The 24,831-nt window shown below is 51.9% G+C and overlaps 7 protein-coding genes across 7 annotated transcripts; 5 read left to right on the top strand and 2 right to left on the bottom strand.

Annotated features, from left to right (window-relative positions):
• Window positions 1-3,202: 3,202 nt before the first annotated feature.
• On the top strand, window positions 3,203-4,000 carry ALT_8817 (6-phosphogluconolactonase; the record flags this gene model as incomplete). Its single annotated transcript, XM_033558591.2, has 1 exon — window positions 3,203-4,000. One exon carries the CDS (start codon window positions 3,203-3,205, stop codon window positions 3,998-4,000), a length of 798 nt encoding a protein of 265 aa, XP_033414482.1.
• Window positions 4,001-4,610: 610 nt separating this feature from the next.
• Window positions 4,611-12,022, top strand: ALT_8816 (uncharacterized protein; the record flags this gene model as incomplete). Its single annotated transcript, XM_089600479.1, has 7 exons — window positions 4,611-4,658; window positions 4,790-6,292; window positions 8,463-8,659; window positions 8,710-11,462; window positions 11,514-11,770; window positions 11,839-11,952; window positions 12,014-12,022. The coding sequence occupies 7 exons, from the start codon at window positions 4,611-4,613 to the stop codon at window positions 12,020-12,022; spliced, it is 4,881 nt and encodes a 1,626-aa protein (XP_089455372.1).
• Window positions 12,023-12,687: 665 nt separating this feature from the next.
• ALT_8815 (putative MYND domain protein) lies at window positions 12,688-14,358 on the top strand (the record flags this gene model as incomplete). The annotated part of the gene is made up of 1 exon (XM_033558588.2): window positions 12,688-14,358. The coding sequence occupies one exon, from the start codon at window positions 12,688-12,690 to the stop codon at window positions 14,356-14,358; it is 1,671 nt and encodes a 556-aa protein (XP_033414479.2).
• A 287-nt stretch (window positions 14,359-14,645) lies between these two features.
• ALT_8814 (pre-mRNA-splicing factor CWC22) lies at window positions 14,646-17,310 on the bottom strand (the record flags this gene model as incomplete). Its single annotated transcript, XM_033558587.2, has 2 exons — window positions 14,646-15,379; window positions 15,483-17,310. 2 exons carry the CDS (start codon window positions 17,308-17,310, stop codon window positions 14,646-14,648), a joined length of 2,562 nt encoding a protein of 853 aa, XP_033414478.2.
• A 269-nt stretch (window positions 17,311-17,579) lies between these two features.
• ALT_8813 (dolichol phosphate-mannose biosynthesis regulatory protein) lies at window positions 17,580-17,961 on the top strand (the record flags this gene model as incomplete). The annotated part of the gene is made up of 3 exons (XM_033558586.2): window positions 17,580-17,582; window positions 17,642-17,722; window positions 17,779-17,961. The coding sequence occupies 3 exons, from the start codon at window positions 17,580-17,582 to the stop codon at window positions 17,959-17,961; spliced, it is 267 nt and encodes an 88-aa protein (XP_033414477.1).
• Window positions 17,962-19,614: 1,653 nt separating this feature from the next.
• ALT_8812 (uncharacterized protein) lies at window positions 19,615-23,005 on the top strand (the record flags this gene model as incomplete). The annotated part of the gene is made up of 2 exons (XM_033558585.2): window positions 19,615-19,808; window positions 19,882-23,005. 2 exons carry the CDS (start codon window positions 19,615-19,617, stop codon window positions 23,003-23,005), a joined length of 3,318 nt encoding a protein of 1,105 aa, XP_033414476.2.
• Window positions 23,006-23,467: 462 nt separating this feature from the next.
• On the bottom strand, window positions 23,468-24,157 carry ALT_8811 (HD domain-containing protein; the record flags this gene model as incomplete). Its single annotated transcript, XM_033558584.2, has 1 exon — window positions 23,468-24,157. One exon carries the CDS (start codon window positions 24,155-24,157, stop codon window positions 23,468-23,470), a length of 690 nt encoding a protein of 229 aa, XP_033414475.2.
• Between the last annotated feature and the right edge of the window lie 674 nt (window positions 24,158-24,831).

Here is a 24,831-nt window from a genome sequence, read left to right as displayed (position 1 = left end):
GCAGATTCTAGATCAATACTGGCATTGTTGTTTATTCTTTTATGATCGAAGAAAATAAAGGTGTTGACTTGGTACATCAGGATACATAGCTACCACACCACTCTCGATAGAACCAATGCATATTATTATTATTGCCATCATACCATCATTATTATTGTCATCGAGTGCTGTGATCGATTAGCCTAACTTAAGGCTGCCCTGGAACTTGTTGTCGCACCGCAGAACCAGAGCCGTTCGTTGACTGGCGGGTTACTCCTCGCCAATGAAAACGCCCAAATATACAGTCTACCTACTTTAGAAGTTTAGGTACAGAGATGGCATCGGAACCAATCCTTTTCTGGGATCGTTCCATGTGTCTGCATATTTCTTTACAACGGTTATCCCGCACAACCCCCCAATAGAAATCTCCCATGAACCTCCGAGGCACGACGTTCATGTCGTCATGACCTGCCTCGACCAGGTTTATAGATTAAACTCATTTATTTCGTCAGCCACTGATTCAATTCGATCGTCCCACTTCTATGTGAGTGACTCCAGCGATTGACAAAACTGCAGAGTGCAGGAAAATAGAAAATACTAGATGCTCAAAAAGGCCTAGTGACTATACATACGGAGTAGTAATCAAACTATTGACGCTCTAGTAGTACTACTTGAGACAAGTCCCACCGCAGCACAAAGGAGCGCCAGAGATAATAATAATTGTTTTCAAATCTCAATTCTCACATAATATCTCGAACTAAGGCTACGGAGCGGCTACTGAGCGTGGCTGTCTATGGCTTGTAAGTGGCTCGTTCAGCCAGATCCATGTACCTTCGTCGCTGTAAGGATGCCGATGTTCCATGGCTCGGACTACCGTAGATGTCCATCCGGTATGATTGGTTGAAGGATGGGAACTATCTTCCAGACTTGCAAGCATGACGGCCTGGATATTTCTTCCTACGCACAGTAGGGGACTTTTGACCCGTAATTTGGCTAATTTGGCTTTGTAAGTTCGTATGGACCCTAATAGCCTCTTTTGTGCTGGGATATAAAGGTCAGCAACATGTAGCCGATACCAGATACTCCGCTACTCGCTACTGAGAAAAGGCTAGTAAAATAACTGCGGCTATGCTGCATTCCTTTTGAGTCCTTCGGGCTTCAGAGTACCCACTCCGGCGTTTCAGAATCTCGTCTGACATGAGCTGAATACTTGCTGGAGCGAGCCTGAGTCGTTGTCAGCCCGTCAGTGGCTGATCATTACTGTCTATCATTCCTCATGAGTGACGGGAGCTACTTCCGAGGCCCATATCATATTATTTCTGAATCCATCTGTATAGATATCTCGGAGATGTCAGGATTACCAGTAGTCCAGTACTTTATCCCAGTTGGACTCACCCCGACCACATGGCCTTTGTCTCCCTAACAAAGTCGAGGGAATGGTGAGCTTTTACTCGATTTGGACAAAGATTTGCTTTGACCAGCTGTTATGAAATGTCTCTTTCAGTGTCCCGGAGTTCAGCTAGACCACTTTCAGAATTTTTGATTCAGCATCCCTCATCGCTTGTCTATTTGGAGTTAGGACTGCGACCAGCTCTGAAACTAGTTGAACTGCAGGGGACTGAGGGGAGTACTCCGTAGATTTGGATTGTCCCTGACTCCAAATTTGGGTTATGGAGTAGGAATCTATCAATAGTACTAGTAGAGGAGACGCTTGGTTAACAGCATTGATTTTACAAACTATACATGAACAGAGCCAGGATAGCCTGGTATGAGGCAATTTAGAGAAGTGATCCCTCTGTTGAGTGATTTTCTGCCATCTATCCGATTTCCGAGAGATCCATGCTAGCAATGGGGCAATCGGGCAACATACAACGCGATTTCGATCGAATACCTGCCATAACAGCTGGCTCCAAAGGGCCAGGTATATCTTCGGTACCTGATTAGACAGGCCTTGTCGCCTCTCATCTTGCGACATCTCACCAATCCGAACATGAGACCTTGCCGAGAATCATCCGACTGCCGAACCATCTTGTGCTGGCGTACACAATCGCGTCTCGAACAAATCCTCCCGACTATGGAGTGCATTGTTCTTTGCAGGATACAGGGCCCGGTTCTTCCGTTCTGCCGCTCCTGTGTCTACGTCCGTCACTAGATTAACTTGAGAACGGGCCGCTTTCTTAGTATATTCATTTTGAAGTGGTCGGTCGAACTTCCAAGTACAGCCAGCTCTTTACAGAAGATTCCACTAGAGTCGACAGTCCACAAATAAATGTAAGGCTGTCCGGAGTAGCTGCGAGATTTCCATCTGCAGCATCTGCAAGGCGTCGTAATAGTGTAACCTTGAGAAGGTCTTCCTTTTGCAACAGGGCGGCATGCAGGGGGGGTGGAAAGGTAAATAGTTTCGATACTGTGGAAGTTCACTTATCTTGACCAATGACTGGAAACCTCTATGGCTGGGATGATGCGTGCCTAACGGTCTTGAGTTCGGGGGAGTGATGTTGCTTTGCGAGATTATACCCATCTAATTGTCGGACTCTTCCGTATCTGGAAGCCGACTTGAGGGGATACAACGCTGCTGCTGTGACATCATCTCACATGTGCTGGTTAAATAATCGTGTTGACTATGGACAAACTACCCGCGATTCGCGATGACCAACACATTTTCTGGACAGTCAATGGTTATAGATAGGCCTGAGAGGCGAGAGAGCATTACTGTTGGGCTTCGAGAGTGTCTTGCTTGGTCTCCAGCTTCATCCGATATCATCCTCTCTCTTAGCAACTGGACAAGTTGGGTGTGGTTTCCCCTGGAATCATGCCGACGTCATGGAAACATTCAGAACTGCGAGCAGCCCACCATCGAGAGTGCTACCTCGAATCGCCCAACCACAGACTCGCATTGGAGCTTCTTTCCCCTTCGATCGCAACATCACCTAGGTAGCACACTACTGCGAGTTCACAGTTTGAACTATATGAAACCAGAGCCTGCTGCAAGCCGTCTGCTTGATTCGTCCTTGGTGGGATAACTCAGGGCCAACTAAACTACCTGTCCCGCTCCTGTACCTACCCCGCCAGAGCACGGTTGACCGAAAATCTGCCAACAACTCGCTCGTGCTCCCGTCTTCACACGCACGTCACAAACAAAGTCTCAAAAACCTTCCTGAGAGGCTGCAGCATATCCTTGTCCTACGAACCTGGTGCATTGTCAAAGCGACGAATTTACACCATGACCGGCACATCTCCGAATCTCTACAGCTTTCCCAACACCGACGCTTTGGCCCCGCAGCTGAGGGCCTATGTGCTCCGGTGTCAAAACTCCGCCATTAATCGCCATAACACTTTTCGTGTCGCTGTATCGGGCGGTTCTCTACCACAAGTACTCGCCAAGGCTCTTCTCGCGCCTTCGAACGGTACTCCCGAGGACACTGTTCGGTTCGATAAATGGGATGTTTTCTTCGCCGACGAACGTGCTGTCCCTCTTGACCACCCTGATAGCAACTACCGCCTGCTCAAGGATGAGCTTCTAAGCAAGATTCCCGCCGAAATGGGCACTCCTAAAGTGCATCCCATCGACGCCGACCATGTCAACGATGACACGCAGGAGCTTGCCGACCTGTACCAGGAGGACTTGATGCGCTCGTTCGCGGCCAAGGACAGTGTCAAGCTGCCTGTCTTTGATCTCATTCTACTGGGTTGCGGTCCCGACGGTCACACCTGCAGTCTCTTCCCCGGCCATGAACTGTTGCGAGAGAAGGATGCCTGGGTGGCCGCGGAGACCAACTCGCCCAAGCCCCCACCAAAGCGCATAACCCTCACATTGCCTGTCGTTACACATGCCGTCAGTATTGCTTTCGTCGCCACTGGAGCAGGAAAGAAGGAGATCCTCAAGCAGATTTTCGATGCGGAAGAGGGACGGGACCTGCCCTCGGCGCTCGTCAACCAGAGTGGTGGGGAAAAAGTGAGCTGGTTCACCGATCATGCTGCCATTGATGGGGTTTCATTCCCCAGACGTGGAAGCTTGTAAGCTGTTGTGGACCTATGAATGGCGTTATGTTCTATTTGCTATTTTTGCTTTTGAGAACAGTCAAAGGCGAAAAGTACCTCTACCTTTTACACGAGTCTTCTAGGTTTCCTGGCTGGCGTTACGGCCTAGAAATTGGATTAGTGCAGGGACAGTGACTTTGAACCGAGATCATTTTTATAATGTGTTCATTCTCAATTCAGTATGAGGTCGTCCAATGGCCTTGGTCTTCATGTGACAGAAGTTAAGGCGACAGAAAAGTCTACGTAGACGGCTCTTAGGGTCGTGAAATGCGTAGCTAAGAACATTGAACGTTTATGGATTACTGTATGCACAAACCTTGCCGTAATTAAATGAATAAATGAAAGCATCCATCCATGACCATGTCCATTGGCTCCAAGTATCAGTACGGACAAATACAACTCGTGGAGATCGTCTCCGCCAAGCTTCGTTCATTGTTAGTGTTTACATACCATCACCGCACGAAGCTGCGTCGCTCCTGATCTACCTCATTCTCTAAATCTTTTACGTACCCTGCTCAGAACCAGATACACACTCACAGTGACCCCTTCATTCAGAAGAACGATGCAAATAATCTAAACCGACCACAACCATGCCAATCCCCACGCGCTCCCTCTCCCTCCGCGGACAAAGCAAACAGGTTAGTGCTGCGAACCAGAGCCAATCCCCCATCCAACCGGCTACACAGTCAGTCCAAACCGAACCCAGTCTCTCGGTTCTGTTTTCTTACCGCATCGATACTGGCTGGAATAACTTACTTACTATCACCAGTCCACCGCAGGACGCACAGCAGCGAGCAAAACCCCGCCAGAGGGCGATGGCGATGGATCCGCAGACACCCACTCAAGCACAAGCGTGAGCACGAGCACGACCGATCGCAGGAAGAGTCTCCTTCCTCAGCGCAGTAATCCCGTTCGTGATCGAGATCGAGATGGTGCGGCTCCGGTGCGGCAGCTGCAGCAGGTGGAGACACGGTTACAGCGGGGGAGTCGGATATTGACGAAGACTCCGGGAGCACAGAAGCAGCAGGAGGAGGGTTCTTCGGAGTCCAGCACGACATCTACAGCTACAGCGGCAAACGCTCGACGACGAAGTTTGATACGACCTAGCCCGTTGAAGACGGGGACAGCTACAGCTACAGGCGCAGGCGCAAGGACAGGGACGGGAACGAACTTGGGCGGGAGGATTGCTACAACGCCGAAGAGCGCGACGTTCAGCGCGCAGGGATTGTCGACCTCGCCCAGGAAACGGGACGGAGTCTCGTCAATGTCCCCGAAGAAAACGGATATGCCGCCGCCGGCACGGCCGACCCGGTCGGCTTCGATGAGACAGCCTTTGAAAGCGGGTGCTGGCGCAGGTTCCGGGACCCCGGCCACTGGGGTTAGGCATGTACGGCACCAGAGCCAGATTGTAGCGCCGTTGTCGAGTCAGGGTCAGGTTTCGAAGAGGAGCGACTCGCAGTCTTCTGGGTCGACGTCTACGACGGCAGGGTTGGCGGCTGGGTCGAGATCGAGTGGGCAGTTTACGACGTATCAGCAGCAGTTCTCGCCAAGGAAGGTGGTGAGACCGGCGGCTGTGTCGGCTGCCAGGGCGTCCGCGGATGGGGATGATTCATTGATTCCGGCGTCATGGCCGGAGATTGCGGCGCTTCAAACGGAGTTACTACAATTGAGCTTGCTACATCCGTCGTCACTACAGCAGATGGCGGAACTGGAGGCCGAGTCGGAGGGACAGCTACAGGCAAAGTATGACGCGGTCGCGAAGACGTATCGCGCGATTGTTGGGGAAGAAAAGAAGTGCCAGCGGTTGCTGAATGGACAGGCCTTGAATCGCTGGCTAGAGAATGCCAGCGAACATGGTGGCCGTCCGAACTTCGCCGCGCAGATCCAGGCCTTTTCGCAGCTCGTGCAGGAAGTGTGTGATTGGACCGACAGTCTCGGAGGGAGGTATACGATGCTTGTCCAGGAATTCGAGGAATGGTTCCGGAAAGCGCAAGCGATCGAGAGCATGCGACTTCATCGACAACAGGGAGATGCGAGCCATGTGGTTTTCATTGATCCGATCGATCGCGTATGGAAGAACGAGGTGCACGCCATGACTATGAGGCTTGAACAGAGCTCGAGGCAGCTGCAGAGCCTGGATATTGCGGGCTACGACGGACCAGAGCAAGCACTAGCTGATGCTGCACTTGTGCGCACAGCCAAGGGACTAGACGTGATGATCGCTTCGATGGTGGACGAGTTGAAAGCGATACGTAGGATCGAAGCGCAGATTGTAAGGTCGGAGAGGCAGTGGGTTAGTCAGCTCACAGCCGAATTGGCTGCAACCCACCCGCGAGATGCGAGGGGCCCAAGGCCTGGAATGTGGAGAACTGCGCTGTTGAGGTCATAGACGATAACTATTTGGATTTATCTGATGGATCGACCATGGAACCCACGGAATATCTATCGCTCGCAGAGTGTGAGTACCAAAGGCACGACGTTCAGTAGGCCCTCCACTGCAGCCGTCTACTGGCAAAGAACTGAAATTTGACCATAGCCCATACGTAGGTAGGTTTGACGCTAGACTGCACACCAGTCGCTGGGAAAGGGATAGAAAAGAGAGAAGACGGGCAAAACAGCAAGCAGCTAGAGAAACCAGTCAAAGAAGAGCTGTCTAGAGCAGGCCCACCGACAGAAAACTCGGGCAAAAGGCTTTCACAATGACACGTTCAATGCATCCAGAAACGCCGTATGTCGGTACGAGAAAGTGTCATCGACAGGGACGGGAAAACCTGTTCCTCGTCTGATCCATGATTCCAACCCATCTGCATTCCGTAGAGGGCTCACACCTGATTATTTTATTCTTTTCCCTTTTTTTCCCCTCTCTCCCCATCCTTTCCTTAGCCCGCCAACTGTTCTCAACAGGATCCATGAAAATCCTGATCAGAGCAATGGGTTGCGGGTTGATATTCGGGCTAGTATGCCTTGATTTGAACGAATCGCCGCACTTCACGAAAGTAGTCCTCTTTTTGGGTCGATCATGCACTCTACTGCCTTGGTTCTTTTCCAACTATGCAAGTCTCGGAATTCGGACGGTGGAGGGGCCGCCTGAGAGGTACCGGAAGACTCGAAGGTTGCCTTTGTTCTCCATAAAAATGATAGCAATCAGCCAGTGAAACCTGAACTTGCGCGGTGCGGAAAACAGGACTTTGCATTGCAGTGTCCGGGATTCTGCCAGGGTAATTCTTAGACCTGTTTTGTGTCTGAGATCGCCATCGCCTTTCCGATCAGGATTTTCTGTAGAATGGACGTTGATGAGTTGATGCAATGATGAGCATGGAATGACAGTGTTTTGTCACGAGTATCCCCAAGGTGCTAAAAACGTATCATCATTATGAACAAAAGTAAACCGGTAGAAGCTGAGAAAACGAGGATAATCAGCGAACAGTCTCTCTCTCAGGGAAAAGCATAAACATACTTTAAGCAGTAAGCAAGCTAAAGTATCTTCCCTAGTCTTGCTAGTAGTAGTACTATATATCTACTGCCTATTATTAGGCAGGGTAGCAGACAGCCCCAACAGGATACAGACATCTAGATTCCTGGATTTCCTGCAATCTGCAGGCCATTCAGAGCGCTTCAAACCGCATCAGAGAACGGTGACAGGCGGATTTGCGTTTTTGACTAAGCGGTGGAGTCCCTGCCGGCATGATCATCGTCGTCGGGTCCGACTCGGGTATCACATTTCAAAGAAACTTGTGCTGAAGCGTTAGACTAAAGTAAGAAGATGGCATTCTGTCGCAGGTGATTGAAGAGAGAAAAGCAACAGCAAAAGAGGAAGTGATTCTTGCCGAGACAATGTTAAGCAGTGATTGGCAAACAAAAGGCTATATTTATTACTTGTCAGATGTAAGTACCGTAGAGGTGGTCCCCAGAAGAATAATGGATCCAGCGACAGTACCCACGAGAGATGCTTCGACGCAACCATTACATGGAGAATAAGTAGTTCGGTGGGTTTTTGAGTCTGGATCTGGAACGAATCGATGGATCTATCTGGCTTAATAGTTGATCAAGCCTCAAGCCCCCTCTTTCGGTTCTATTCATTTGTTCTTCTCTTGGTTTCTATCTATTCCACCGACCTCTTTTACTCGCCTCTACTTTCCCTCTCTTCGCTCTCATTCCCCAACCCACCCTTATCGACTCGATCTCCGCGAGATTAGCTTCATCAGATCTTGCTTCTGCATTTTTCTCTTCCCCAGATCTCCTTCTTCCTTGTTTTCTTACCTGCTTCATCTCTTATCGACCGCATTCTTTCCTGGACCAACTGTCTATCGCCGAGACTGACGTCACTTTACCCCCAAAAGGATCCGACGGCACAGAACAGAAGAAACAGAAGCTGTGATCGCCGGGTCGAGATGGTCCACAGTCCACACGCCAGGAGACTAGAACACCCGCCCCCCATTTAGATCGAATATCTGGCCCTAGCTCCTGCATCGACGCCAACCATGAAGGACTCACTGTATGATCGCATCTGGCGCCGGGAGTCGGGCTACACTTCGCCTTCGACGAGTATTCGTGGTATATATGGCTCCAAGGAATGGATTGACGATTTGGATATTGTAAATGAGCTGGGAGGCCACACGGGTTGCGTCAATGCGTTATGGTATGTGCTAGCTGCGAGACCACTAACCATGGACTTCTTTCTCTGACAAGGTCTCTTGTGTTCGGCGGTAGTTGGTCGCGATCTGGTCAACTGTTGGCCTCGGGTTCGGACGATCTGCATCTCAACATCTATTCGTACCAGCCGGAATCCTCGTCCGCACCCTTTACGCTCAACACCACCGTTTACACCGGCCACAAGGCGAACATTTTCTCCGCCAAGTTCATGCCCCATTCGAATGATCGCACGCTGGTGACTTGCGCCGGTGATTCTCAAGTGCGCGTCTTCGACATCGAGTATTCCGCAGGTAACAGTAATGTCGCTGCCACGTCTGCCTTTTCTGCGTCGGCCCGCAGCCGTCGCTTCAACAATTTCTTTGGCAATGCGCGCTATTTGAATGAAAGAAACACCAATTGCAGAGTCTATCGGAGCCACGCGGATCGGGTCAAGAGGATTGTCACCGAGTCCTCTCCGTACCTCTTTCTCACGTGTTCGGAGGATGGCGAGGTGCGTCAGTGGGATTTGCGCCAGCCCTCTTCGGCCTATCCGCAGCCGCGCGGGGGACAGGGCTTCATGGCGTATCGGCCGGGTCTGGAGCATGACGATTCGAATGTGCCTCCTCCGCTGATTTCGTATAAACAGTACCATCTGGATCTCAACACCATCTCGTGCTCGTCGAGTCAACCGCATTACATCGCGCTGGGCGGCGCCCATTTACATTGCTTCTTGCACGACCGGCGAATGCTTGGACGGGATCTTCTTGCGGAAAAGGGCCATCCCGGAGGGCTTTCCGATAGCGGTAGCCAGCATGATGATGAACTCATGGGGCAAGCGACGAGATGTGTTCGGAGATTTGCCCCCGGCGGTAAGAGGCGAATGAGCCCACGGGATAATGGCCATATCACCGCTTGTAAGATCAGCGACGCCAATCCGAACGAGATGGTTGTCAGCTGGTCCGGAGACCATATATACAGTTTTGATCTAGTTCGGAGTCCGGATGCGAACGACCCGGCGTCAGCGGCTCCGAAGTCCATGCATGGAAGTCCTAGTTCACGTAGACATCGAAGCTCAAAGAACAGAAAACGTAAACGGCAGAAGGGAGCTTCGCTGTCGTCACAGTCTAGCGGCAACCGCCATCAATCGCGTCGGCGATCGGAACACGATGATAGCGGTGAGCTAGCCTTCAGAGTCCGCTATGGCAATGGAGAGATGGAGGATATCCCGTTCCCTTCGCTATCCGAAACGGTGTCGAGCGCTCCGCCAAATGTGTTGGAGCAGGCGCAGTATTCGGTTCTGAACGAGGCACAGCGGCTGAGTATGCGTATCGCCAAAGGACTTGTCAAGCTCCGCAAGGCCCTCTTCTCCTTGGAAGCATCGGTGCGCGAAGCCACCGAGGCCTCAAGCCCATCCGACCTGACGCCGTACACTGCCTCATTTTCTACCGTGTTGACAGATGCGGCGGAGCATCTGCCCCGAATGGGAGAAGTCATGCGGACATGGAGATATCCTCTCGATCCGAGTCCAGAGGTTGTGAGCTTTCAGCAATCTCTTCGTCGTAATCGGGAATCTGCCTGGAGATTCGTCCAAGCTGCAGGAACACTTGCACGGTTTCTGGGAGGTGAGATCCAAAGATTTTCCGAAAATGAAGATTCGGGGATGAACCTATTCCAGCAGATAGTACCTGCACCCGGTGAAAATAACGTGATTGACACGAAAGAGCAATTTGGCTATGACTTTGTCAAAGCTATTTTACTGTTCTTTGAAGGAGGAAGGGCTGCTGTATTGGCTGGGTTCAAGAGCAATCCCTTTCACAGGCGTAACCTGGCGCGGTATCCGATTCCTGAAACAGCTGACGACAGTGCTATTGAATCGGTCCTGGTTCCTTATCTTCAAAGCTTGGCAGGGGACTATCCGGTGGTGAATGTCGATGCCTCGAGGTTTGAGCATGACAGCACTCGCACACTGTTCCCGACACAACATGCTGCAGTTGCCGCCTTTGCAAATGCCTTGAAGCTGCCACTGGAGGATTTGGGACATGTTGCAGCCAGGATTAATGGTGATGGTGGGACAGCACATCAAGTTCGATCTCTTGACCGGGCTTCGGCAACCAGGTTCTGGGTTCTCAAGGTAGGTCGAGGTATCTTGATGGAGACGGGTACTGGAGTCAACTACGCCTTTGTGAACCGGGCCTTTGGCGGGCTGCGCACAGAAATTGAAGATAACTCGGACAGTGAGCTTCCGCAAGAGAGACTGCAAGAGGACATCGACGGCAGCGTCGAGGAGGAGCCAATCCAAGACGTGCACCTCGTGACTTCTGGTGCCTTTATGAATGGAGACTCACGGGCCCCCAACCCGAGTGGACTGCGGACGAGGTCCACTAACGGCAGGTCGGCTGTTAGAGATGGGGACTCCATTGAGCACGGCGATGCGGCGGTTGTGAGCGAGGATGGCTCCGATGTATCAACAGAAGACGAAGGCGAAGATGAAGGAGAGGACGAGGATGAAGGAGACTTCGATATGGAACTCGGTGATTCTTCTGACGAGGAGGAGCATCTCATCAACAGATATGGTTTCCGGCGAACGCGAAGAGAGGATGTCGAACTGGACGTGCCTTGTTCCTCCCATACTAAAGTCTATCGGGGGCATTGCAATATCAAAACAGTCAAAGACGTCAATTACTTTGGGCTGAATGATGAGTACGTCGTGAGCGGCAGTGACTCGGGTCATATATTCATTTGGGATCGGAAAACAGCGAACCTCGTCAACATACTCGAGGCAGATAGCGAAGTTGTCAATGTTGTGCAAGGTATGTCCATTTTGACCACGTATACGCCATTAACTCACGCTTGTTTATAAGGACACCCGTACGAACCGACCATCGCCGCTTCTGGGATCGACAACACTATCAAGATCTTCTCACCCGATCGCCATGCACAGGAGAATGCACGTCGTGGTCTCAACATCCTAGACCCCGATAACCCGGCCAACACGCTTGGTGCGAATGTTGCCGGTATCGGCGGCCTCAAAAGTTGCAAACGCATCCATGACAGCTACCGGATCATGAGCCAGAACGACGTCGATCGTCAAGGAGGCATGAGCGAGGCGTACATCACGGTAAGTCATCTGCTCCTTCGTTCTTGGGATTTTACCCTTCCTTCATAATCTGACACCGTCATTCTCAGAGGAGTATGCTGGCTCAGTTAGCTGCTACATTACGGCAAAGACAGACTGTTGGGGGTGCATTGGTGGATGGAGCGGGCGAGGGCGCGACCATTGTTCTGGACGAAAATTGCACTGTAAGCTCTCGGATTATTCTTGGCATTCCCCTGGTTAGAAGACTAAAAATGTTCTGTTCAGGTGATGTGAGTCCTCCTCGCTGGATTATCTCGAAGCGTGGTCAACTGGTCAATTGGCCATGCGTACGATTTTTCGATGTTATTATTAGACACAAGTTGCCAACATTATTATATACCATCCTTGGGGCTCAAGGTACGTCATGTCCTGGCACCGTATTGTAATAAGTAGCACTTGGACATGGTACAATCGGACGCAGAATAGCTGGAATTGTAGTGTACATAAATTGCGAGTGCTCTGCCTCATCCATAGTCCATATACCCCTAGAATTGTGGTGCAACCTAGCCAGTTCTGTGCTGTGGTTGTGATCTACTTGTCAACCATCATTATTATTGTGTTATCATCACGTGATGATAACGATACCCCACGTCTAAAAGAAAAAAAAAATCGAGAGATGGATTACGTGTCTAAGACTTTCGTGAAGCAATTCTAAATTATTGCTGTTCTTGAATATACATGTATAGCATCTAATATTTTTTCTTACTATTATATCTTATTGGCCTATCCCAAAGAATTTCCTGGAGTACACCGACTGAAATATACCTTCCACATTCCAGAGCACAGCATATACCTTGCATATATAAGGGAGCGATTACGAATTTTATATAGAAGCAACGCTCAATCCAAATAGCTGAAAATACGCCCTGCTCGCTGCTCGCAGACGATCAAACATAAACATGCACACAGACACAGTCACAGATGCAGACACACTTCTACGCGAACGCTCCGAAGCAACCGCCCAACTGTACGCAGACCCACACAATCCGCACAGATACCTCGACCGAGGCCGGATACACGAGCGCCTAGGTTTCTCGGATCTCGCGTCGGCGGATGCGTACCGGGCTTTGTCATTGCTGGAGTCTGTTGTTGATCCGGATGGGTGCGAGTTTCAGGCTAGGCGGCGGGTTGGAAGTCTGCATGAGGCGGAGCATGAGGATGAGGACGAGGACGGGGAATTTGAGGATATATCGCAGGAGGAATACGATGGTATGATTGGGGGCGTGTATGGGTTGCTCGTGAGGAGCTTGGTCCGGTGCGGGTGTTATCGGGATGCGTATGAGTTCTGTGTGCGTGGGCTTACGCTGTTGGAGGAGGTGGGTGTCGGTACGGAGGATGAGATTGCTGGGTTGAAAGAGCAGCTGGGGATGCTGAAGAAGGAGTATGCTGCTAAGCGGGGGAAAGAAGGTGATGGGGAGGTGGTAGTGGACGCAAGCGTGCTGAATGCGCAGGGCTACGCGAGGCGGGTGCTCTACCCGTGGAACACGCATGAGCCTGACCGCAAGGCGCCCGAGACACTGGCATTGCTGAATGAGAGGCTGAGAGATGTTGCGCCCAAGTGCGAGGTCCGCGCCGTTGCGCTGCCCGCGCTGCATGGTACGACTACGGCCCCCGACGAGGGCGCAGCAGAAGTCTCCGTTCAACTCGGTCTGTTCGCAAAAGAAGACATCGCTCCCGGGGAGATCCTCCTGCGCGAGTCGTCGCTACTCACAGCCACCAACCGTCTCCACGATGATCTCTGCGACGCCTGCAACGCCCCGCTGCCGGAGCTCTCGTCCGCGGAACCGCCTGTCGCGTGCGACGGCTGCGCCGACACCATCTTCTGCAGCCAGAAGTGCCACGACACCGCGCAAACTGTCTACCACGGCGCCGTCTGCGGCCTCATGGACAACCTCGAGTCGATCGGCAAGGATATCCCCGATCCGAAGGACAAGGCCGATTACCTGTACCTCCTGCTCCTGGGCCGGGCCATCGCCATGGCCGCCACGCAGGACACGCACCCGCTCGATCTCCCAGAGGTAAAATACATATGGGGTGACTTCCACGACCTCGACCTCAACGACCCCTCAGACTCAGACTCAGACGACCCCACCCTCACCCTCCCCTTCTCCTTCCAGCTCAATATCCTCCAGCCGATGCGCATCCTCGAGGAAATGGAACTCGACCCGTACGCCAACCTCCCCCGCTACGACACCTGGGTGCTCAACACGCTGTACGCCAAGTTCCGCGGCACCGCGTCAGGCCGCCTCTCCACCTGGGACGGCGGGCCGGAGCTCTGCGCCGTGCATCCGCTCTGGTGTCTGGCAAACCACTCGTGTGACCCCAACGTGCTCTGGGAATGGGGCGGCGAGATTACGTTCCGGGCGCGGACGGAGGGCGAGCGTGCGGTGTGGAAGGGGGAAGGGGCGCCTGTCAGGCGGGCGGGCGAGGGGATCAAGGCGGATGAGGAGATTCTGAATCATTACTGTGATATTGGGCTTGATGTGAAGGAGCGGAGGGAGTGGGCTAGGGGCGCGCTTGGGGGTTTGTGTCAGTGCGAGAGGTGTGTGTGGGAGGCTTCTACGGCGTAGATGGTTGGACCTGGTATATAGAATGGTTGTGGCAGCGATACAGCACTCGAGATACCCGATAGATGACTGAATGATTATGCGAATCTTACAGAGACTTCATATACACGACCAAGAGATTAAGTGCAGATGCTCAAGACTTGTATTGTGCATAACAGCTTGCAAACGAATTCACAGCCTAAAAATATAGATACACCTTTAGAACCTTTGCCCACCCATGTTGTTCCAGTTATTTAGACCATTAAAACCTGCTGAGTCACTGTGCAATGTCCAAGTACCGAAGGCATAATTCAATGAGCTTTTCTCTTGTTACAAATAGTCGGAGGCGCGGCCCCGACGAGGCGGAGTCCTAGATAGAGACCTGCGCCTGTTGGAGTCGCGAGGTGGAGGCGAGCGAGATGCCGAGACAGAGCTCGAGTTCCTTCTGCGTCTCTGTTCACGTGCATACCGCGGCGGGGGACTTGGTGATCGTGACGGAGAATCGCCACGGGCACGGCGACCAGGAGAAGGACGTTGAGGAGATACACTTCTCTCGGCACGTCGACGGGGAGGAGAAAGAGACTGCGAGGAGTAGCGTCTACCACGCGCCCTTGCATCCGGAGCTCGGGGAGGTGGGGTAACAGAGCGTGACGGTGACCGGGAATAAGATCTGTCTCTCCGGCTGTAAGAGGTTCGTCTTCTTGGCGGCGAAACGGATCGCGAGGGAGAGCGAGAGTCATAGGATTTGCCACGGACACGCCTAGGTGGTGTGCGAGAGACTGACGACCTTCTTCGGCCAGCTGGCGAGCGTGAACGACTATAGGACACTGAGCGCCGACGAGACTTTGGAACTGGAGATCTCGATCGACTGTGGCTTGGGGTATAACTTCTTCCTCGCGAAGATCCAGACACGGATCTCGAGTACGACCTTCCGCGGCTAACGGAACGACGCCGGCCGCGACTTCGCGAAGGAGACCGTGAATACGAATATGATCGTGAGCGAGAGCGAGAGGATCCAGTGCATGTCGAGCAGGTAGAATGTGAGCTGACAGACTCCGAGTCCGACTCTGCGTCGCGTGCAGGAAGGGCGGGTACAGTCGGTTTGGGAAGGTTCTTCAAGTGTTCCCGCATGTCTTCCGTCAGAATACCGAAGCCGATACTTGTAAAGTAATTGATTGAAAAGCGGGTGTTGCGAGGGTTGTCCAGAGGGAAGAGTCCTTCGAAGCTGGGCCGCAGAACTTCATCCCTCATGCGCTCCTGCAACTTCGCAAGGCCAAGATGTTCCCCTAGATCTTGGAACAGAATCTTGATGAAGATACGGCTGCTAGAGGTCGTCTCATCTTCATTGAGGTGAATGACAGACATGACATGCCAGCCAATGGCGTCTGTGCTCAGCATATGGCCAAAGAAACGGGCTATATTGCGCAGACGATTGGTTTCGTATCGATGGATTGTGTCGTAATACTTGGCGAAGGCGGCTTCGAAGAGATCAGACCATAAACGGTTGATCTTCGCAAATCGCTCTCCAATCAAGCCGTAGAATTTCGAGTACGTTCGCTCCTGGGAACAACATTCGATGATCATCGAGGGGAGTTCTGGCTCCAGGCCAGGCGGCAACGAGATCTTCATGAGTTTGTGGCAACATTCTTCGAAGTCGATACTGGACATGATAGTCAAGTAGATTGTTCGCCGGAGATTGACGAGATCTGTATTGCTTTGATCCTTGATCTCCATCTGTCGTGCCTCCTCCTCTTCCTCGTCAGAACTCTCGTCGGTTTCGTCCTCATCTTCTTCATCATCGCTACCCTCGCCAAGAATTTCGGCCTTGAGCTTCTTGTACGCCTCTTCGTGCTCCTCCCACTGAGGATCATATTTGAAGACATTGAGACCATCTTGAGTATCAATCTCATCATCGAGACCGATACGATGGGTGATCTGATCTTCCTCCTCAACTAGGTCGAGTTCCTCCTTGATCGCCGGGTTGTCCTTGTATCTATCTTTACGAACCTGGAACAGGACCTCGATCATATATTGAACTCGCTTGTCGATGTCGGCCTCGTGCAGAATATTCCTGAATTGATCAAACACCGCCAAAGCAATGGGCGCGCTCATCTCTTCCAAGTGCTGACCAACTTCCCGGGTCAGACCGACGGCAATCTCCACACTATCATCTGTAGGTTTATGTAGCAGAAGAAGGAGAATCTGTGCAGCAAGCATCTCGTGAGCGACTTGCTGGTTACACAGATGCGCAATGAATGTGGTGGATGAGATGCAGACGGCCTTATCGTTTCGCTTGAAAGCTTTTCGAAATTGGACAATCAACCTATTGAGCAGCAATTCGCCGACCTGAGGCAACTTCGTATTGACAATGGCCGCCATCGCCGCGTAGATCGGGGTAAACGGTAAACTCGCCGCTTGCGCCTTCATGATGCTCCTGCAGAACAAACCTCGGCCACGCACCAGGTTCTCTCCGAATAGCTCGGGAACGATGAACTTGATGTTGGACACGTTGACCTTGTTGATGAGACCGTTGATGGACTTCTTCAGAGCTTCCCATGCCATACGCTGGTATTCTTTGCTGTTTTTATCCGTGATCTGCGCCTGCAGTGCGCGCAATCGAGCTGGTGGTATGTATGTGCCCCCAGATCGCATATTCAACAATTTCTCATACTCTGCTTTGGCGGCAGCTTGCTTCTCCTCCTCCGTCATAGGCTTCCGCGCAGTTTCCTGCTTCTCATGCTGACGAAGGCGCTCGGCCAGCTGGCGCTCTCTTTCGACCGCACGCTCAGGATCGATACGTGGCGCACCCCCATCATCCTTCAGAGAGTCACCAGGTGGCGATCGACGGCGACGAGGGGAAGGGGACCGAGATGGAGGAGAGCGTTTTCGCGAGGCTGAGGGCTGTGGAGAGTACGACGTGCCTGGGGGAGGTGTAGGCACGCGAACGGCGGATTGCAACACGACAGAATCCGTCATGGTTGAACTGTGTCTGAATCTAAAACTCTGGAGTTTCTTGAGCTAGATATCAACTCCAGAGCTCGAGATGCAGTATGTGATCCGACAAAGTTCTATCACTCGGGAACGTGAGGCGGCGAAGGGAGAAAGCTTTAGCGTCCAACAATATCACGTGACGTCTGAGGAGCCAAGCTGGCCTGGACTGTTTATGGGCAGTATCATGGGAGACATTTCGTCGTGCACTTCCTGCGTTCTGTTAGGAGGGAATCAACCTAATTCGAGCATCCATTATGGTGAGTCTTCAATTCCTCCTCAGCTATACCCCGCTTATACTGACTGAATCTGATCGCAGCTGGGCCAACTCGTGGGATCCGCCATGCTCTTGGTCGCTACCGCGATCTTTCTCTATTACACGGCTTGGACTCTCCTTATGGTACTTAATCCGCACCATCTTGACGGCACCTGACACGAAGACTAACTATCAAACAGCCATTCGTTGACACCGGACACCCTCTTCATGACCTCTTTCCTCCTCGCGTGTGGGCTATCCGCATACCTGTCATTCTGACTCTACTGGGCTCGGCCGTGGTTGGTACCTTTATTGGGTTGGTAATGATCAAGAGCAACAGAAAGAAAGCCGCCAAAGCGGCTGCCGCGAAGAAGAAAACCTGAATATTGCCAAGAAGAGGTGGCATACAAAGGACCGGTGAACAAAAGCAAAGTCTACCGAAGTGTGCAAGGGAGTTTCCCCTTGACTTTATCTAATAACCTTGTATCAATATTATCTAAATTCTTTGACTTTCGCTTTACCCCTATCGAGTTATAGAGGAATCCTTCACGTTTGTCTCATCATAAGGATTGATGCTTGTCAATGACGATCCATAGGTCATCGGTAGGCACACAAGTCTACGGGACGAGGTGTCATAGGGAAATGGCACGTTGAGGAAGAATTCCCTTGGACTATGACAATGCATAGATTTGTGATATGACCGGCAGGAATCATGTCTCGGTCATCGCTTGATCCTCCACCAATGACACCTTGGGGCCTTACAGATCATGGCTATGCTGCAGAAGTGACCCCGTGACAAGTCGACAACGAACACCTGACGCTTGATCCTGAGTCGAAGAAACTTGGTCGTCGTTTGACTGGCGGTTACCTCCGGAGGCAAACGTGGAAACGTGGAATGTTTCAGCATCCAGTTGATGATGGTGATGATCATGACCTGCCACCTCTTCCTGCGAGGACAGCCCTCAGGCAAATCACGTGTCGCATTCTGACCCCGTGTTTCGGGCTCGCGCTGTTTGCAATGTTTGTCTTACCCCTCATGCGGGATGGGGATTGTTGTTTGTAATGTCGTTACCAGCAAAGATACGGTACCTCGTGCCTATAGTCACAGGCATTCATGCTCCAAGGGTGGCTGTCGAGAATGCTACGAGGGATTATGTAACTCTGAAGTACAGGTCTGGTGTGGATACCTGGTCATTTTCGACAATTTTCTATAAATCATCGATGAGACTTGGTTTATGAGGGGTGCCAACTGAGATACGGAGCGGAAAGTAGGGGGCAGGCAGATAGGTACCTTACTCCGTAAGGTAACTCCGTACCCCCTGGGTACCTAAGGTAGGTACCTACTGATAAGGAAACCAGCCCTGGAACTATTGACTGATACCTACTAGCTGCTTGCAGATAACGGGTAAACTTTGGTTTAATTACGTATGAGCAGTCAGCCTACCATGGAGAGATGTCATCTACCTATGCTCCTGACCTGCATGGATTCCCCCTCCCCCTCTCTTGAACCGTTTACCTGCTCTATATCTCCCTTCAAACAACTATCTGTGATCTTTCTTGAGTCCCGAGTTTTGGACAGTCATACGAGACTGTAGTTCAGAGATATTGGAGATAATTACAGTTGGAGGCTTGGATGACAGAAGTCTGGCATCCGAGTCATACTGAGTCCCGCATCTACAAGGCGTATCAAAGGGTACAAATCCCCAAATACGCTGGCCCGCGCGACAGCTCTGCACTCGAACAGAGAGAGTGCAATAACTTATTCCGTCCTTCCTCTTGAGATCTTTGTCACTTCAATCAACAAACAATAGTATGTTTCAATGAGAGCACGCAACTGCTTTTTGCGATGACTCACGCTGACAAGCGTTCTGTACACAAGGTTCCACGCAGTCTCTTGATAGGGTCCCAGCTCATCAATCCTCTTTACCAGTCAACATTATTGTTTGAACACCCGTTCTCAGACCTTATCAGAGGTCTTGAGGGCGGTCTCCTTAGTGAGATTCTTATTGCCTCCTTGAGGCACTCCTTCCAGTTGAATGCCCCCGGCAGCCTCGGACGACTTATTTCGCCAGCAGGGCCGGGCTTCAGGCGACCTCATCCCCCTTCCTTCAGACTTCACTCGGCCAAGTCCCGAAAACAATGACAATATTGGAAAAACGAAGAAAAAGGGTAAAAACGGCAAAGGAGGTAAAGGGGCCAAAGCGGTAGCCAAGTCTCCGCCTGATGACCTGTATGCATGGAAATCGCTCCTCTTCAGGCTATAAGTGTCCATAAACTAACAAAGTCCGCCCTTGATGCCACAGGATTGACACTTCCCCGCCTATGCTAGCTGAGCCGGCGTCTTATTCAGATACTCCGTTAGCTCCCCCTAGTAATCCGGTTGCCCCGGCCGTTCCAGACGCGTTTGGGTCTCTTACGGAAACGACGGAGAATGATCTTGCCATCCGTACGGGAACATGGGCAAAATCAATTCCATATGGAAAAAGTCCTCCAAATGATGGCATCAATGGGGAGCTCGCAGGCGGGTCTCCCCTCAGCTTCCCTACGCACCTAGATAAAGGTGGTTTCAGTCAACCCTCGTCAACCTCTCCTCCTCCTCGAAGGAGACCCTTGAGCTACGGCACTGGATACCTGAGCAGCAATTTGTCCAGGCAGCAATCCGTAGACAGGCAGAAGAGCCATTCTCTGAGTGGCCCGTACGATGGTCATATTCCCCTGCCTCATCTGCCGCAACCTCACTTCTACGGTGCTCCAGATATTGATCTCCCTCCATTTACTGGTTCAAACCGTGCAGCTGGAGACGAAGGTTACTCATTCTGTGGCTTTGACACTTTGTCCGGTCCAGCATTCAAGTCCTCCAAAATGGGTGGCACCGTATTGCTTGTTGGCACTGACGGGGCCTTGGATGTTCTCGCAATCGAAGACCGCAAAACGCGTTTAGTGGGAAAGCTCAGTGGGCTTAGAGGTCGGGTGATAGAGGCAAAGATCCTAGCCTCGACCTCATCGAACGATCCGTTCATTTCGTCTAGACCACACGTCGCCGTCATAATACACGGACCCTGTGCCTCAAGTGAAGACGAAGGCCGGGCATCTTCTGCTGGTTCGGAAACGAATGAGATACCACCTAGTCAGACCGGAAGGCTTCCGCCGGGTGAAAAGCGCGTTAGCAGGGATGAGCCGAAACTGTACCAAACCAGAGCCGAGATCTATTCTCTCAGGAGCGGAGAGCAGATCGCAACGCTCTTCACCACGAAACCTACTCCGTGTTTTGAGAACATTCCCGGATTGCCTGCTCTGGCCCCATCTCCTATTGGGAATCTTAAGCTCCTCGTCAGCGGGAACCATATAGTGTTGGCTTCCGGCGTCAGTGGGGAGGTGTATGTATACGGCATAAACCCTTTCTCACAGTCATGTGCATATCAGTTCTTGGGTAAAACCTGGACAAGTGTACAGACACGAGAGGCTCGGCGATACTCAACATCGTCCAGTTCAACTGATCCGGATGCATCTCGGAACGACTCCCCACATGGTTCAGCTGTTTCAGATTACCCTGTGCTGGCGCTTAGAGGACGATGGCTAGCAATAGTGCCACCATCCTCAACTTATAGAGCTTCTATTCGTGCAACGGTGCCTGCCTCACTTATTCAGGGCAAAACTTTTGGGCTCGAGACGCGTAGTCCTCCAGCGAAGCCACCAGTCACCTCCGCAACGGACGTTGGCGAGGGCGAGAGTCTCTTTGACAAAGTAGCAAGGGGTGTCACACAAGAGCTGGTACGTGGTGCCCGCTGGATGGGCGACCAGGGGCTTCAAGCTTGGAACAATTACTGGAACAAAGACCAGTCTCAGAACACGTCCTCGCGGCGATCTCCAAATTTTATGGACTTACCACAACAAGGATACGGTCTCTTCCCTCCGACACATGCCCAGGAGACTCAAACTACGTCTCCTGCAGAACCTGATTCTGTCTCGATTTTGGATTTGAGACGATTCGATGATGGCGCAGAGGCAAGGAATGCTATGCTCAACCCCATCGCTACCTTCCAGGTCCCTAATGGATGTAGCTTCTTGTCATTCTCCCCTAATGGCTTGATGTTACTCACAGCGAGCAAGAAGGGGGATGTCCAGTACGTTTGGGACTTGATGCAAGCCAGGCATTGTCGGGCAGGGGTCTTCCTTTCTGAGGACTCCACATCACCATCAGCCAATGTGCGACAAGTTGCGCGGTTCGCGCGTCTTACTACGTCTTCTATTGTCGACGTGATCTGGTCCCCTCCGTCCGGAGATCGCCTGGCAGTGATAACCCGCAAGGGTACAGTGCACGTTTTTGACCTTCCCCGCAGTGCTTTTCAGTGGCCTCCGTTCCGGCGAGCTCGTCCTCAACCCCACAAGTCACAGGCCAACAACTCCCCCACGGACGAAGCGACTGACAGAGCGGCTGCGGCTAATCCACTATCCGCCGCGCTTAAACTCGTTGGAGGGAAAACGCAGCCTATTCTGGCTGCTGTCAGTGGCCGCACTCCGTCCGCTGGCTCTGCATTTCCTGCAGTGGGTGCGTTCGCAATTCCCTCCGCAGCTGGAGTCCGGAGTGGGAGGGCGGTTGCTGCTGGCCTTAGTAAATCGATGGGTGCAGCGACTGGTACAGTCAATACTCTCCGGCACGCTGGAGAGAATCGACTGCACCTCTCCGGTCTCGCCCGCGACCCAGCCGCGTCTCGTGTCGTTTGGATCTCGAACAAAGGGCAGCCTTTCCTGGGTGCCGTAGACAATGGATTCTTCCGGCTGTACCGGGTCAAAAGATCCATCTCCTCTCCCAGGAACCGCCAGCTGCAGTCGGTTATTGGAAACAAGGAAATCGAGTACAAGTTGCCTGCGAACCTTCAGATTCCATGCGGTCCACTGCTGATTGGGACATTCTCCCATGAACACACTGTGTCTGCCTTCTTAACCCTGCCGTCTTCAAACTCACGGCCCCACACTACCTCAAAGATCAGGTGCCAGCCCCTGTCCCAGGCCGAGATCGAGACGAACACACCTTATCAGCCCTTCCACACCGACCACAGAGTCAATCTCTTCGTTTTCTCGAATGACAATGAAGTATGTGATCCGTTGACGTGTGGCCCGGGCGGCCAGTGGATCTTTGGCGACAGCATCTCGCTGACCAAGCTCCACGTGCGGCCATTCAGCGCCGGCAGCGGCACCGGGGACGAGGACGATATCGTGCACGAACAACACCACGGCTACGGGGTAGAAATGGAGAACCTTATCAGTCTTGGCAACAGCACCGGCAACGTTGAAGAGGTTGTTATCACCACTCGCAGGAAGAAGAGACATTCCATGGCAGTCTCCGCTGCTCCTGCCGCTGGTGTCGACGACGGATTCTTCGAAGACGACTGTGAGGTGCTGGATTTTGCTCGGGATCGGGTTTGAAATTCAACATCAAACCTTTCTGTGCTATTTGAAGCACATTGTTTTTTTTTTATTTCCCTTGCGCGTCCGAGCAGCTCGACGTATTTCTAGACTTTGATCTAATTTTGGCGTTTGGTCTCGATGTGGTGCTCATGCCTATCATAGAAATCCATACATGCAGAGCAGCACGAGATAATCTGGTAGTTTCGATGTCATTGGAGTCTATTACACGGTTGGTCTTGTTTTTGGTTACTTCTTCTGGCTCCAGGATACCTTTCTTGGGTTCTATGACGCTCCCTTTGGTACTGGATGTTTGCTGTGTGCTTGATACTCTTGCAACTACATACTAAATACCCAAATACTGTACCTCTCTGTGGAGATTTGATAGACAGAATGAGATCTATGGATGATTACTTGATCTATTATGCACTTGCTGAGAGGTCTTGGGGGTAAGCTGCGACTATCACCCAAGCAATGTCCTTCTCAAGGAGTATGAGTTGCCTCCTCCATCTCCTCCTCCCACCACTTGCGAAACTCGACCAACCGCTGTGTCCGCACGCGAGCCATTTCCCTCCCCGTCTGCGTCTTCATCATCCCCTCTAACCGGACCAGCTTCTCCTGAAAGTGAGCTATAGCATTATTCATATCCCACGGTTCCCCAGGACTAAGGTATTTCTTCCCCTGCGCCCCCAGAAACGTAAAACACCGCCCAATCCCCACCGCCCCCAGCGCATCCAACCGGTCCGCATCCTGCACCACCGCCAACTCCACATACCCCTCCTCGTCAATCAATCTCCGCACCGTCGCAGGATCTTTAGCCTCCTTGGAGTACGACACATGCGTCACGATGGTCTGCACCCTCGCCGCGAGGGCCGCGTCCGCCCCATGCGCCAGCAGCGCCAGCTCCACCATCCTGCCCGGATCAACCGCCGCCTGCTGCTGCTGCTCCCCGCCCGCAGACGTCGCCGCGGCGACCTGCGTCAAATACTTCCTATCCCCGATATCATGGAGCAGGGCAGCGAGTTTGACAACGTCAGCGTCGTAGGTGATGTCCGGGTGTGCGAGCTGCTCCTTCTCGAGGATTGTGCGCGCTAGTGTGACGACGCGATGGACGTGGGCGGGGTTGTGGGAGGGATCATGGGCGGACATGCAGGACGTCACGAAGTCGGCCATGGTGGTGTAGAGGTGGTGGAAGTCTGCTGGGGGTGCCATTTTGTTTCCCCTCGCTTTGTTCTTGGTTGAGGTGGATGTAGTGTAGGAAGAGAAATGCGTCTCTGCTAGGACTTATGTGACTGACGGCGTCAGGCAGTAGATAGTTGGTTTATTAAAAATGAGAAGATATGGTTGACTGTTTCTCTTTACCTTTTTATGATGATGTGATTTACGCGTTTTAAGCGGGGAGTTGACGCGCAGCTTATCAGCCTTATCGGTGTGGATCTTCCTACAGATCTTCACGATCCACGGAGTAGATCTCTCATCATTCATCGTTGGCATCTACTTGATACATTGCAGGCATGTCCTATGCGCCTCGCATGATGTCAAGGCTTATAGAGTCGATACAAAGGAGGGAATGTCAGAAATTAGGGTGGAGAAAGGCCCGGAGACCTTGGGGGAGATTACAAACGGTTCCTGAGCTACAAAGTGTTATGAGCGTATTCCGAACTCTTTCAATTGACGTTTCAAAGCTTATAGTGCCTAGGTGGTTGATGACTGCGGGCCTATGGATCGACCTGAACAGAGCTCGCTGAATTGAACGTCCATGACAATTGCCTTGGTTTCTAGGAACTCCATCAAGCCAACATTGCTCATGTTGATGTCGACGTTCATACTGTGGTTCGAAGTAGAAG

The sequence above is a fragment of the Aspergillus lentulus genome, assembly GCF_001445615.1.
Source record: "Aspergillus lentulus DNA, contig: Alt16, strain: IFM 54703, whole genome shotgun sequence".
NCBI lineage: Eukaryota > Fungi > Ascomycota > Eurotiomycetes > Eurotiales > Aspergillaceae > Aspergillus > Aspergillus lentulus.
The sequence above is the reverse complement of the archived record's forward strand: the minus strand, read 5'-3'. Positions and strand labels throughout refer to the sequence as shown.